Source organism: Bison bison, unplaced genomic scaffold, assembly GCF_000754665.1.
Source record: "Bison bison bison isolate TAMUID 2011002044 unplaced genomic scaffold, Bison_UMD1.0 scf7180017864160, whole genome shotgun sequence".
Taxonomy (NCBI): domain Eukaryota; kingdom Metazoa; phylum Chordata; class Mammalia; order Artiodactyla; family Bovidae; genus Bison; species Bison bison.
The window spans coordinates 6,612,043-6,627,080 of NW_011494732.1; the positions used below are offsets into that span (position 1 = coordinate 6,612,043).

Consider the following 15,038-nt stretch of genomic DNA (forward strand, 5'->3'; position numbering starts at 1 on the left):
ATATATATATATATATATATATAAAATTTTAATAAAGAGCACTTATTCATTTTAACAAAAAGAAGAAACAATAAAAGCAAAAGGAAAGGAAAAAGAAAGCGCCCTCAGAGAGCTAAGCAAACTTGCAAAGGGGGACAGCCTCTGCAAGTCTGGTTCCACAGCAAGCCCAAGGCTAACAGGGGCCCAGACCTGCATGGTGGCTTTTGTCAAGTCCAGGGAGCAGGGGCCCTGGCACAAAGATCACTTGCTCTCATCAGTGATATCACCTGATTTCTGGTTAGTCGGCTAAATAAGACCAATGTCCTCATGGGCTCTAAAAAACTCAAAGTTATTCTTTCTTTCAGACCAAGCAACTGCAAGCTTGAAGCTTTAACTCCACTGCTCAAAGCCAGCCACATCTACAGAAAGGAGGCTGTCAATTTCTCCGCACTTCCCCTCGGCATCCTTCCATTACCACCACCACCACCACCCATTCATCATCTGGTTGTTAACACTTGTCAAGTGCTCACTCTGTGTTAGGAACTGCATTAAGTATACACACTCCATCACTTACAAATCTTCCAAAGGCACGGATCTACAGTGGAGAGGCAGGGGGAGGATGAATCCCAGGAAACAATTTTCAGAAAGTAGCAGATGGAGGAAGAAGGGGGAAAAGAAACCTCCTCTTCCTTCTCTTGGCAAATGATAATATTTTTATTCCTTGCGGATGGCGCCTCCCTGCAATGCTGTCAGTGGCAGCAAAGGCAGACTCCATTGGATCGACTGGTGCTTTTCCTGGTGGCTTTCACTTCTTCCAGACCTTTCGCTTATTGATCCATCTTGGGGTGGCTAGTTTTTAGGAAACTGCCATGGTTTGGGGAGCTGCTAAAAGGATCAAGCCAGTTACAGGAGAAGAGGTGAGGAGAGGAGGAGAAAAAGAAGAATTGGTGGCTGGATGAGAAGTACTAGAATATCAAAGAGAGAGAGTGGGAAGGGAGAGAAACAGAGAGAGGGAAGAGGAGAGAGGGGAGAGAGAGATTTTGAGTCTCCCACAAGAAAACGACACCCTGGGCTTCCCTGGCGGTCCAGTGGTTAAGATTGCGTGCTTCCACTGTAGAGGGCATGGGTTCCATCCCTGGTCGAGGAACTCCCCACATGCCTCAAGGTGTGGCCCCCCCAAAAAAAAAAGAAAGAAAGAAAGAAAATAACACCCTATGCAACAGACAAACCGCTTGGGGAATTTCTTTGCCTGCAGAACAGCACCGCTATTGAATCCAGATGCAGCGCAGTCTGTCACACACGTCCAACCAGAGCTCTGAACCGAACTTTAAAAAGACCAAGTCTATGATTAGCTTAAAATGGATCTTTCTGGTGGCATTTTTTCCATAGGCATAACATTCCCCTACTTCAAAATACTCTCAAAGCACTGGGGGCCATTTGGCAGCTTGGATGGGAGGAGGGTTTGAGGAAGAATGGATACACGCATGTGTATGGCTGAGTCCCTTCGCTGTCCACCTGAAACTTTCACCACATTGTTAATCAGCTATACCCCAATACAAAAATAAAAAGTTTTAAAAAGTAAACACATAAATGGACGCCACACTTACCAAGGGGTACATGTTGGCACTCTCCCTCCTTTGGAACAAAATGTCCTCAGTGGCAGTGGAGACCAGCGATGCCTTGGTGATCCTTGCTTTGGGCTGTGACTCTTTTTCGCTTTTCTTGCTGATATATGATACACTCTTTTCTTTTCTCCTTTCCCTCTTTTCCTGCTCCAAGTCTCCCCTTTCTGGTTCCAAGTCTCTCCCTTCTTCTTCTTCCAATTCATCTTGGGGCCTCTGGTCGAGCTCGCCTGAAGGCTGCCTTTCCGGGAAACTAATCAGTGGTTCCCCAGAAGTGGTTACATCCAAATCCAGAAACTCTAATTGTGAGCCAGGGCTTCTTGGAAGCTCGAACGTTTCCAAAAACTCTGATTGTAATGAAAGCTTTGACTCGCTACCACTTTTCTTTAAAAAAAAAAGAAATAAAAAGGAGACTGTGATGCCAAATCCAGTACACGCCGCTACTCGCCCTCATTTAGTCTCCTTTCTTTTCCTAATCAGCAGCCAGTCTTAGTGTTAGCCTCACATCAGAACTATGAACTGCTTTAAAAGAGAGCCTGGGATGTTTTGTATTCAAATAACAGGAATCGTGGGTGTGTCAAATTTATTCTCAGCTTACTAGCAGACCCACAACAGCAAAATGATTCTTCTAAGTGGCCTCCAAAACCACCACAAAGTCACAGAGAGTCACTTCTCCTTGGGGCTTCCCAAGTGGCTTAGTGGGTAAAGAATCCACCTGCAATGCAGGAGATGCAGGAGACTCAGGTTTGATCCCTAAGTTGGGAAGATCCCATGGAGTAAGGCATGGCAACCCACTCCAGTATTCTTGGTGGGAAAGTCCATGGACAGAGGAGCCTGGTGAGCTACAGTCCACAGGGTCCCAGAGAGTCAGACACGACTGAAGCAACTGAGCACCCAGGCGCACACTTCTTGGATCACAGCTGAGTTTTACAGGCTGACTCTGTTTAGATAAGCACACTCCAGCTAACCACTGTCCTTTAAGTCAGGTCTGGTACACACTTCCTCCAGGAAGATTTCCCTGATCATCCTCTAAGCTGGGTTGTCAGCCTTAATATAGATACATATCTCTTATGCATCTCTCAATCACTCCACTTAGTTCAGTTGTTTGTTTGTTTTAATATTTATTTGACTGTGCCAGGTCTTAGTTGCAGTATATGGGATCTAATTCCCTGACCAGGGATCCAACCCAGGCCCCCTGCTTTGGGAGCTCAGAATCTTAGCCACTGGACCACCAGGGAAGTCCCTTCACTCCACTTAGTTTTCTAACACTTGCTCTTTGGTTATGGGTCTGCCTCCCTACACACCCTAGAGCTCCTTAAGAGAATGGATTGTGTCTTATTTGGTTTTATATTCCCACAGCTGGGCAGGTAAGTGGGTAACAAGCATGCAATTATGATTAGGAATGAATGAACGAATGACAATTCCTACTTACTAGGGATATTTCTGACAAGACTGTCTGGGAATCAGGCTGCGTAAATCTCTCCAAACTGATAATGGACGTGGTGATTTCTTCGGGCTCCACTGTGCTTTCTTCCTGTGCTCCTGAGGCCTCCTCTTCCTCCTCCAGTGCTTCCGCAGTCTCTTCCCCCACTTCTTCTTTGACAGCCTCCTTCCCAAATCCTTCTACCACTTCCTCTCCCTTCCCTCCTTCTTCCTCCTCATGCTCCTCCACTCTCTCCTCCCCTTCCCCTTCTTCCTCCTCCTCTTCCTCTCCCTCCTCCTTCCCTTCCCTGTCCTCCTCTTCTCTTATCTCCACCTCTCCTTCCTCCCCATTCTCTGCTTCCACCTCCTCCCCAAACTCCCTCCCTTCTTCTTCTCCTTCCTCCTCCTCCTCCTCCTCTGGAGACTCTATCCATGCTAATGTGTTAACTTCTTTTAATTCCTTTTGCACATTTTCTAGCCCTTCAAACTTTGGATATTCTTCTTCTTCATCATCTTCTTCTTGCATTTCTATTTCTCCATATTCTTCTGTTTCTTCTAGTGGGTTTTCCTCTGCATCTGACATTATTCTCTTTGGAGTTTTCTCTAAAGAAATTTTGAACATAATAGTCAGCAGGGCCCTTTCTGTCCCACTTGGATTTCCTGGTCCACAAACATATCAATGAAATGGGCAATGCCAGCTCGGTCCCTTTCCATGAGAATAAGAACACCAGACTTCTGGGAAAGCTTGTCCTAAATCTTTAAAAATACTGATGCCCAACACCCCTTCTCCCCCTACCCCCGGGGATTCATTGCTTTCTAGGAATAATTTTAGAGCCCTCTAACTCACTTTAAATATACTCATATTCCCACAGGCAGCAAAATGATAACCCAGGTATTTGGGACAATTCTAATCACATGAATCAAGGAAGAAGCAGGTAGTGGTTAAAAGTGTTGTCTTTTCAGTCAGCCTATGCTGGCACTGAACCCCAATTCTACCACTCAGTAGCTCTGTGACCTCGGGCAAGTCACTTTACCCCTCAGAGTCTAAATTTGCTCACTGGCAAAATGAAAATGATAACCCTACATTCTTGGGGTCTTGTGAAGATGACAAGATTGTAAAATGCTCAACAGAGTTGCAGCACAGAGTGCTTGAGAAATGGCAGCAGTCGTTTAGAAAGTTTAAGAGCCTTTTTACGTATTCTCTCGTTTATTCCTCACAGCAAACTTAAGAGGCGCTGAGAGGTGTAGTGACTTATTCAAGGTAAAACAGCAAGTAAGCAGCAAGGTGCGGGCGGGAGGGGTGGAGTGCGGGGAGCAGGTGTCTGGGCCCTTGGGGTCACAAAGCTCAGGCGCGGTGGAGGTCTCCCTGGACCTACCTCAGGCCGGGCCCAGGTGGGGTGAGCGCCCCCCGCCCCCCGAGAGGCACCAGGCCCCGCCTTGCCGGGGACGCCGCTCCTGACTCACAGAGCGCACCCACCCTGGTCCTCAAAGGCCGGGGTCGTCCCGCTGCGTGAAGCCCTCTTCCCACCTCCCGGCCTCCAGCTGCGGCCGCTTTCTCCACAGGCTCCCTAGTTACGGTTGCCAACCAAGCTCCGTCTCCATGGTAACCGCTGCCGCTGCAGGCGACGGGCCGTAAAGCGAGAAGGCCGGACCGAGATCACGTGCCCAGAAAGAGGCGGGAGCGGGCCGAGCACGCCCCCTGGCGGTCGGTGGGGAGAGGCGCCGCCGCGACTTGGCGAGCTGAAATTTGGCTTTCCTCATCTTCCTGTCCCCCAGTTTTTCCCTTGCCGCCATCCACTAAGAAGCTGCAGAGCCCAATCTTAGCAATTCTGACTTTCTGAAGGCTTGACAAAATTAAGTGAAGAAGTACAAACTGTTTGATAAAATTCTCTTTGTCAAAAGCAAACTGAATTTTCCGATCTCGTTGATGCACCATACAACTGTCCTCCAAGCTCCTCGCCCGGGGAACTACATGTTGTGTAGATCATTTTAGCTGGCTGGGATTAAATATTACACAGGTTACATTATCTTGCGATTCTTATCACAAAATGTTTCTATCAAACCAGTGTGGTAAAATCCATTAGGATGATTCCACCTCACAGCGACCCTCCACTAGCCCTTCACAAAAGACAGCCGGACTGCATGTCCATCCTGAGGTTTCTGAAGGAAGACATGAAGGAAACCAGCCAAAGGCACTGAGGCAAAAGACTCTTAGGAGGGTTGAATGCTTCTCCTGACCCCACCATACCCTCTTTCACAAGGCTGGCTGATAAGCATGTGGGTGCCTGCGTGTGTGCTCAGTCCTATCCAACGCTTTGCAACCCCATGGACTGTAGCCTCCATCCTCTGGCCCATGGAATTTTCCAAACAAGAATACTGGAGTGGGTTGCCATTTTTTCTACTCCAGGGGATCTTCATATACACACATCTCAAAAAAATAAAAGGGATTACTGGATGGGACAAACCGTGTTTATTATAGTCTAGGGTTTATAAAAAGAGATTGGAAAACACATGGAATTAGAAAAAAACAATTTAAACAGCAAACACTGGTAAACACAGCACATCTGTAACTACAAGGGGGGCAAATCCAAGTGGAAGTTTGGCTAGGGTACATGGTTTGGGGCACGTACTCAATCGGAGGTCTTTCCAGCTGAGCATGAGAGCCCATGGATAGGAGCACACCCAGTACTGACTCCTGTCAGGACGACCTGGTATCTGTATCCAAGCCAAGTAAATCCAGCCCTGAGGAACCGGAGCATGTGTTCAGCAGAATGTGCCAATGCCCTCTGAAACAGAAGGTGGTCTAGCAGAAACTGTGGAGTCACAGCATTGTAATACGATGACGAGAGAAGGAAAGTAAACAGGGAGTCACTAAGTATCACTTAAACTCACGTTGCCATGTTCAAGAAAGAAAATAAAAGGCAGGCAGGAGGAATCAGCATTTTCAAGAAGCCAGGTCTGCACACCCCGCTGATTCTCAACAGTAATGTCAACACACCTTAGGAGGTTCAATTATGAAAGTCATCAGAGGCTAATTTGCAGGGTCTTTTATTCCAGAAAAGGACCTTTCTGCTCTCAGGTGGGTTACGGAAAGCACCAGGCGTGCTTCCTGGCTTCCGTTAGAGGGAGCTGTGGCCCTGGAGATCCAAATGCTGAGGATGCAATTTCTGTAGCCAGAGCAGCAATGCTGCAATGCAAAAGCAGATGGTGCAGCCTGAGTGTTTGGAAACCTCACTCACTAAAGAATCATGTTCCAGAGATATTGTTAGTCAAACTCAGCACAACTGTTGATTTGTTCTGCCCAACTTTCTATGAGGAGGCTCTAACTCCTGTCCGAGCTTTGGTTTGAGAGGTTCATAGGAAATTCAACTGGGGTGATAACATGATCATATCAATACTGTAAAACTGGGTTTATTTGAGGAAAACAAAAGATTTCTAGAAGAATAAAGTCACATTAGCACCTGCCAGAATAACTCCCGCCCACTTCCTCACCATCCAGAGGAGTCTCATTTCGGGTCACAGCCTAAGCTGCAAGAGATGCTAAACACAAATCAAGTTTTTAACAATGCCTTAGTCCCGAGAGATTGAACTGAGAGGCCACAGCGTTTCCACCACCTCGAAGTTCAGGCGTCCAGTCTCTTTGAGATCCTTGAGCTTCAGGCAGAGAAGAAGAGGAGGAAATGCCCACTGGACCCAGGTCTGGGGCAAAGCAAGATGCTTTCCTGTTTCCATTCCTCAGGGACAGTCATCTTTGCAATGGAATAATGTTGCAGCTGGAAGAAAAAAAAGAAAAGAAAACAGTATGTAAGTTTGGTGGCTCCATTCAGGAAGATCAAAAGTGATCCCTTCTGAGCTCTTCACCTACGTGCTTTCCCGTTCATTCAACACAAACACCCAGTTAATGAAAGACCCAGAGTGACCAGGGCTCCCTTCATCTCCACACCTGCAATCTCAATCCTGCCAAAAAGATTCATCATGAGTTGCTACAGGTAATCTGGAAATTCCCTCCTTCCCCAAAGACCCCACCTCCTGCCTACAGCTTTATGTCTAACAAGCATGCGACGGACATTGCAGTGTGAATGGACACAGATACTTTACCCCAGCAGTCCTTTTCCCGCCCAGCGTGTTGGCACGAGTCTAAGCTGGTGTTTCTCCCCTCTGCGCATCACTGTCACATTCAGGGGCTTCTGAAAGGCAAATAAACTCATTTTATGTTCAGCCTCCTTAGCATTCAAAGAGATTCAGGCTAGAAGGCTGAGATACTGGGGTTGGGTGGGGGGAACGGTTTTTTGTTTTTTGCCCACCAGATTGGTAAAGAGGCTTAAAAAAAAAAAATTCCTTTTATTTATTTACTTGGCTGTGCCAGGTCTTAGTTGCAAGATGTGGGATCTAGTTGCCTGACCAGTGATGGAACCTGGGCCCCCTGCATTGGGAGTACAGAGTCTTAGCCACTGGACCACCAGGGAAGTCCCAGGATGCTTATTCTAAACATAATTTCTGCAACTGGCGAGAATGTGGGGGACATGGCACTCTGGGGGGAGCCAATGGGGCTACAGATTTGGTACCATCCTCCTGGAGAAACATACCTCCCCAACAGCAACAAAATCTTTAAAAGGTATCTTTTAAAGATATCTTTTGCAAAAGGACAAGATGATAAATAAACAAAGCATTCATCCCGGACTGTTCAAAAATTTCAAAAACTGAAAACACCCAAAATACCCCTCAATAAGGTATTGTTTAAATATAGTGCAGTGAATAAGTAGGTTTAGTAAAAATAAAACAAAACCAGTGAAGCATGAATCCATCTGAATATATGTCCTAAAAGGTCCCATATGTTATAAATCAACTATATACTTCAGGGACTTCCCTGGGGGTCCGGTGGTTAAGAATCTGCCTTACAATGCAGGGGACATGGGTTCAATGTCTGGTTGGGGAAGCAAGTTCCCACATGCTGCGTGGCAGCTAAGGCTGCTCGCTGAAACTACAGAGCCTGTGCTCTGCAACAAAGTCCCCATGTGTCACAACTAAGACCCCAGGCAGCTAAATAAATTAATTAATTAAAAAAAATAAATCACCTCTCCTTCAATTAAAAATAATAGAAATTTTGAGACTTCCCTCGTGGTCCAGTGGTTAAGACTCCTCATTCCCAATGCAGGGAGCTTGGGTTCGATCCCTGGCAGGGAACTAGATCCTGCATGCTGCAACAAAGATCCCAGGTGGCCGCAACTAAGACTCAGTGCAGCCAAATAAATAAATACATATTTTTAAAAATAATAAAGTATACAATTCAGTGGGTTTTAGTATATTCAGAGATTTGTCCAACCATCACCACCTAATTTCAGAGTATGTCCATCACCCAAAAAGGTACCCCGTGCTCATTAGCAACCACTCTCCAGTCCCTCCTCCCCAACCCCTGGAAACCACCTCTCTACTTTCTGTCTCTATAGATTTGCCTCTTCTGAACATTTCATATAAATGGAATTCTAAAATATGTGGCCCTTGTGTCTGGCTTCTTCCACTTAGCACAAATCCCTTCAAGGACTGTTACTGTTACAGCCTATCAGTACACCATTCTTTTCTTATGGTTGAATACACACTATTTTTATTATAAAGAAATATTGTTTTAAGATTTTTTTTCCTTTGAAAATACATGCATTTGATCCAGAAACTCACCTTTAAAAACTTATCTACAGAAACAGAGATTTGTCTACAAGGGTGTTAATTTCCAAGTTTCCATAAAATTGGAAACTCCCTAAATGTCTAACAATAAAATGCTATGGGGTTAAAAAAAGATTTTTTTTTCCAATTCACAGAGCAGACCATGGAAACCCAGATCCGTGATTCTGAGCTCTGGTTCTAGGAGGACCCAGGGCCCTGAGAGTGTGAGACTGCCCCCACCCACCTCTAGCCCATCCCAGCAGTTCAACTTATCTGTTTGATATATTGGAATTCCCCAGGAAATTTCATTTTAAAGAATGAAATTTCTTACAAAATGTTCAATGACTGCCTTTGTAAAAAAGGACTCATGCAGTATTATTAACTAGAGTAACCATGCTGTGCAATATGGAATATAATAATACTCTCTTGGATATCTGAAAGTTGCTAAGAGAGTAAATCTTAAAAGTGCACATCACACACACCAAAAAACCCTGTAACTACTATGTCTGGTGACAGATGTTAACTATACTTATTGTGGCAATCATTTCCCAATACATACAAACATTGGATTATTATGTTTTACACCTGAAAATAATATTCATATAATGTTATATGTCAATTACACCTCAGTGTTAACAAAAACAGATCTTTTAGCTATAAATAGCCTAAGACTATATCTAACTAGAAGAGACAGATTAGAAACCAGTAGCTATTATGAGTAACCACCAAAAAGTGGAAACAACCTAAATGTCCTACGCTGGGAAAATGGATGAAGAGTCTGGGGGTCATTACGCAACGGATTACTACTCAGTGGTGAAAAGGGATGAACTACAGTGCACATGCCAGCTTGGAAGAACCGCAGATGCAGGACGCTGCGTGAAAGTACCAGACTTACAGGACTTTTTTTCAGCCGTGCCACATGGCACGCAGGGTCTCAGTTCCCTGACCAGGGATTGAACCTGCACCCCGTGCAATGGACGCACAGAGTCTTAACCACTAGACTGCCAGGGAAGTCCCTTAAAGGGCTTTACACTATGCAGTTTCACTTATACATTTTGGAAAAGGTAAAGCCACAGGAGTGGAGCAGAGATCCGTGGTTTCCTGGGGATGAGGCATGGGGAGAAGTTAACTACAAAAGGATGAGGCCGTTTTGGGTTGCGGAACTGCGATGTATCTTCATTTGGTGATATTTACATACACATACAGTTGTCAAAACTCACAGTACTATACACTGAAAAGGGTGAATTCTGCTGTGGGTACATTAGGCCTTAACTTAATCAAAGCACCCAGTAGCTCTGAACACCAATGCACAAAGAACCCGTCCCTGGAAGGACACACAGCTGGAAAGCAGCTGCCTTTGGAGGAAAGGAAATGAACCTGGAGGAGAGGAGGTTTCTCACTGTTTTTTCCTTCTGTTTTTGCCATTAGTAAGTATTACCTCTTCCAGGAGGCAAAAAAAAGAGACACATTTACAACACAAAGCAGTAACAATGAGCCCAGATAACTACAAAGTTTAAAAGTATTGTCACATGCAGCAAGGTACCCAAGAAACATGAGTAAACTCTAACACCCTAGCAAGCTGGGGAGGTGGGGTGGGGAAGAAGGAGTGAAAAATAGACTTTGGTAAAAATAACACAATGTGTCATCTCTAGAAACCTCACTAAGATGATGATGGGACAGTAAAGAGATGACAAAGGTATAATGCCACAATGATAAATAAATGCTTCGAAATTCTTTCCTTCTAGAGTTAAAGCCTAATTCCTTTCCTTTTGAGTGAGGACTGGACTTAGCTGCTTCTAACAAATAGAAGACAGTGGAACTGACAGTGTGAATCTTCAGAGACCGAGTCAGAGAAGGCGCTGCTGTCGGCTCTCTGCTCTCACCTGGACTGCCCACTCTGGAGAAGCCAGCTGCCAGGCTGTGGGGGCACGCGAGCAGCACTGTGAGAGGCCCATGTGCTGAGGAACTGAAGTCTCCTGCTAACAGCCATGTGAATGAGGCACCTTGGACACAGATTTTCTAACCTCAGTCAAGCCCTCAGATGACGGCAACCTCTGCTTACATCTTGATCACAACCTCATGAGAGACCCTGAACCGAAACCACCCAGCTACACGACTCCTGGACACTGCCTGACCCCCAAACTGTATGAGCTAATAGATGCTTGAAGCTTCAAGTTGCTGAAGTTTTGGGGTGATTTTTTTCACTCACCAATACACCTTCTCTGGCAAAGGGTTAAAGGGAAGCAGAGCAGGACAAATGGATTTATTCTAGGGAACCCCAGAAAGGTTCCAAACAAATAGACCAAAGAAACAAAGAATCCCACGTATAAGAATTATATAACAGATGTGGCAATATAAAAGAGTGGGTAAAGTACTAACTTTTCAATACACAATACTGGAACAACTACTATCCATTTGGGGAAAAAAAATATGTCTAGGACCCTGCTTCATACCATTGACAAAAATTAATTTCAGATGAACTATGAATCCAACAGAATGAAAACATATGTGCACACACAAACTTCTATAGAATGTTCACAGAAGTATTACTCTATAATAATGCCCCCAAAGTGGAAACAACCTGAATATTCATCAACTAATGAATGGATAAATAAAGTATGGCCTATCCATACAACGGGGTACTATTTGGTCATAAAAAGGAATGAAGTATTGACATATGCTACAACATGGATGAATCTTGAAAAGACTACATTAAATGATATATATATATCACTTAGTATATATATAAGATATATCACACCATATATGTGTGTGTATATATATACAGTATAAATCACATACTGTAGGATCCTATTTACATGAAATATCCAGAACAAGCAAGACTGTACAGACAAAGAGTAGTTTAGTGGCTGCCAGGGGTTGGTATGTATGGGGAAAATGGGAGTGACTGCTAATGGGAATGAGGCTTCTTTCTGAGGTGATGAAAATGTTCTAAAATTGATTGTAAAAAATAATAAATAAATAAAAATTTAAAAAATAAATAAAACTGATTGTGGTGATGGATGCCCAACTCTACGAACAGACTAAAAATGAGTGAATTATGCATTTTAAATGGGTGACCTGGAAGGTATGTAAATTGCACCTCAAACTGTTATAAAAAAAAAATAATAAAAGATACATGCCAGATGGATTAAAGAAAAGCTAAAAAAAAAATAAAAGCACTAGAAGAATTTCTTTAAGCAGATATAAGCCATAAAGTGCAAAACTAATGAGTTTGACAAAAATCAAAATTATAAACTTTCACCTAAGCACAGCCTGAATGAAGGGGTCAGTCAGTGTGGAAATGAAGGCCTGACCTCTAGCAGGGCACCGACACTAGCCGACTGCTTCTTGGCCCGATGCCTGCCAGAAATCAGGGGGATAAGCATTCTAGGCAGAGGGAACAGCCCATGTAAAGGCCCCGTGCGGGAAGGACTGTGCTTGAGTAACAGCCCCTGAGGGCAGCTGGCCCGCACCCCGGCCACAGCTCCTGCCCCGACAGTTCCAGGGTCACTGGCCAGACACCACATAACCTCCAGCTCACCCCCTCACTGTGCTGGACCACACTGCCGATGTTCTGCAGTGACTGGAAGTTCTGGGTGTTCACAGAGCCGAACTCTAGAATCTCATCATCCACTTGCAGACCCTAAAGAGAGAAGAGAAAACAGGAAGTCAGGAGAGCGCTTCAGTGTGCTTCTGGTGCTCTTCACCCTCTCAGACAGTCCTAACTTAATGCGCGCATTTTCAGTGGGAATCTGCTGTACAGCACAGGGAGCTTAGCTCGGCGGTCTGCGGTGACCGAGAGGGGTGGGATGGGAGTTGGGATGGGAGGGAGGCTTTAGAGGGAGGGGATATATGTTATACGTATGGCTGATTCACTTCATTGTACAACAGAAACACAACGCTGTAAAGCAATTATACTGATTTTTTTTTTTAATGAGCATGTTTTCCACCGAGAAGAATGGCAGGCAGGAAGCAAAGAGGTTAGGATTTAGATACACTGGGCAGGGAGGGGCAGCGCATAACTGGGCCAGCTCCTCCAGGGGTTCCTCCAGGCACAGAGTGAGCAAAAGGTGGCCGGCCAGGTCTGCCCAGTGCCTGATGAAAGCTGCCCAGTGCCTGATGAAAGCTGCAGGCCTTGAGGAACATGGGGCAAAGCTCTCTGGGGGTCCTGACCCAGGTGCGAGGGCAAGGAGTGGCAGGCTAATCTGGCTTACTTTGTTCAGGAGTCAACATTTAGACACATTTGCCCTAGAAGGCCCCATTCGAGCAGCCAGGGGCACAACGCTGACCCAGGACAAGAGTGACCCTGTGGTTCTAGAACACAGATCACAGTTCCTCCATCCCTTCTGCAAATACTCGTCACGGGCTGACGACAACTCTGTACCAGATGCTGTGTGCACAGTGGTGGATAAAACATGTAACTCACGGTCTTACGATCACTAAAGATGACTGGCAGGGCCCAATTCCACCTTCTAGAAGCTATGTGTCCTGGCAAAAAGTACTTCAGGGGTTGAGGCTTTTCCCCATGGGTGAAATGGTACCTACTCCAGAGGGTGGCTGTGGAATTCAGCATTAATTGCAGCTCTACATAAAAATCCGTATGTCACGTTCACAGAGGCATTATTCATAATAGCCAGAAAATGGAAACGAATTGATGAATGCATAAACAAAGTGTGATCTATACTATAGATATTGAGTATAGACACCACACTATACTCAGAAAAAGGAATGAAGGTGAGAGAGGGATAAACTGGGAGATTATACACAACTATATATAAAATAGATAACTAATAAGAACCTGCTGTATAGCACAGGGACCTCTACTCAGTACTCTGTAATGGCCTCTCTGGGAAAAGAATCCAAAAAGGAGTGGATGTACGTATATGTATAACTTCTTCACTTTGCTATACACCTGAAACTAACACAACACCATAAATCAACTATTCTCCAATAAAAAGCTCTAGAAAACGAAGAAGGAATGAAGTTGACATACATGCTCCAACACGGACAGACCCTGAAAACACGATACTAAGACGGAGAAGCCAGACACAGAGGACCACACATTGTATGATTCCATTCACTCGTATATGAAGTGTCCAAAATAGGCAAATTCATAGAAACAGAAAGCGGACCGGTGGGTGTCAGGGGTTAAGGGAGATGGGGGGTTGAGGTGTAATGCCTAACTGGTTTCTTTTCAGAATAATGAAAATACTCTAAAATCTGACTCCTAATTGTTACTACACCAAAAGCCACTCAATCATATATGTACCTTAAATGGATAAAAGTTACGGCATGTGACCTATATCCCAATCACAGCTGTTAAAACTTGTCAAAACACACCAGGCGAGCTCACTTGGCAGGACACGTGTTGCAAAGCAAGGGCTCAGTACGTGGCAGCTATTGTTGTCACTCTCCCGTCTGTTACTCAACGCCCAGCGAGAATCAGGCCCAGGAAGAGCACCTCCTTCCCTCTCTTGGGACATCTATCGCCTTCCACCTTGTGGCCCAGGGTTTCCCTCATGGCTCCTTGAGCGGGCAGCACAGCCTCACTCCTGCTGGCCCTCCCTGGTGTCTGCTGCCCTGGAGACAGTGTGGGTCTATCTGTCCACAGTGCCCCAGCCTCAAGGCACCCTCAGGGCGTGGGCTCAAGGAGTCAGCCCTGGCTTACTGCGATGCTGGCGGGGGAGCCGGGGCTGATGCTGTTCACTTTGGCGAAGGCCTGAGCGGGGCTGAGGCCCTGGCTCTGGTCGCGGCTCAGGGCCTCCCTGTGGGCTTCCGCCAGGTCCCGGGCCTGCTTCTCCTTGTCGCGAGCATGCAGCTGGTGCAGGGCGTCTTCTACCTGCTTCATCACCGCCTTGTGGTCGTTCTGCAGGCCTGAAGGAGAGTATCATATCAGGAGCCAAGAAAAGACAGCAGAGGACATGAGACGTGCCCCCAACATTCATTCACTAAATATTTAACGAGTGCTTATTATATCCCAGAGGTTGAGCCAGACGCTGAGGACTCATCTACAAACAAGACAGAGGGGCTGCCCTCGTGAAGCCTACAGTCCCGCAAGGAGAGCCGCCAAGGGATGAGTGATTACAGTGACACCTGATGACCACGATGTGGGCTGACCTGCCCACGGGCCCTGACCTGGCTGTCTAGAAGATCAAGGGAGGCCTGCCAAAGGGAGCACCATTTCAGTGGAGGCCTGAAAGGTGAGCAGGAGGGACTCGTCCAGCGAATCCATGGCCACAAGCTCAAGCGTACACAAGGAGCAGCGCCGTGAGCAAGCGACCAAGTGAAGCAGGCTGGAGCCAAGGAGGACCTCACTTTTCTCTTAATGCTTCCAGAAGATGCCCCATCTAGCAA

At 45.7% G+C, this 15,038-nt stretch overlaps 2 protein-coding genes across 2 annotated transcripts in view; both read right to left on the reverse strand.

Moving 5' to 3' along the window:
* WDR66 (WD repeat domain 66) overlaps window positions 1-4,576 on the reverse strand; it is a 74,514-nt gene extending 69,938 nt beyond the window's left edge. The window contains exons 1-5 of the mRNA XM_010841332.1: window positions 4,501-4,576; window positions 3,401-3,626; window positions 3,274-3,331; window positions 3,034-3,153; window positions 1,587-1,985 (exon numbers count right to left, since the gene is read on the reverse strand). Of these exons, the coding sequence (XP_010839634.1) occupies window positions 1,587-1,985; window positions 3,034-3,153; window positions 3,274-3,331; window positions 3,401-3,606 (783 nt within the window). The 5' untranslated portion in view covers window positions 3,607-3,626; window positions 4,501-4,576. The remainder of the gene's footprint in view (window positions 1-1,586; window positions 1,986-3,033; window positions 3,154-3,273; window positions 3,332-3,400; window positions 3,627-4,500) is intronic.
* Window positions 4,577-5,474: 898 nt separating this feature from the next.
* The window catches only part of PSMD9 (proteasome (prosome, macropain) 26S subunit, non-ATPase, 9), a 15,890-nt gene continuing 6,326 nt past the window's right edge, over window positions 5,475-15,038 (reverse strand). Inside the window, exons 3-6 of the mRNA XM_010841333.1 lie at window positions 14,353-14,558; window positions 12,226-12,327; window positions 7,122-7,210; window positions 5,475-6,796 (exon numbers count right to left, since the gene is read on the reverse strand). Coding sequence (XP_010839635.1) covers window positions 6,769-6,796; window positions 7,122-7,210; window positions 12,226-12,327; window positions 14,353-14,558 — 425 coding nt within the window. The 3' untranslated portion in view covers window positions 5,475-6,768. The remainder of the gene's footprint in view (window positions 6,797-7,121; window positions 7,211-12,225; window positions 12,328-14,352; window positions 14,559-15,038) is intronic.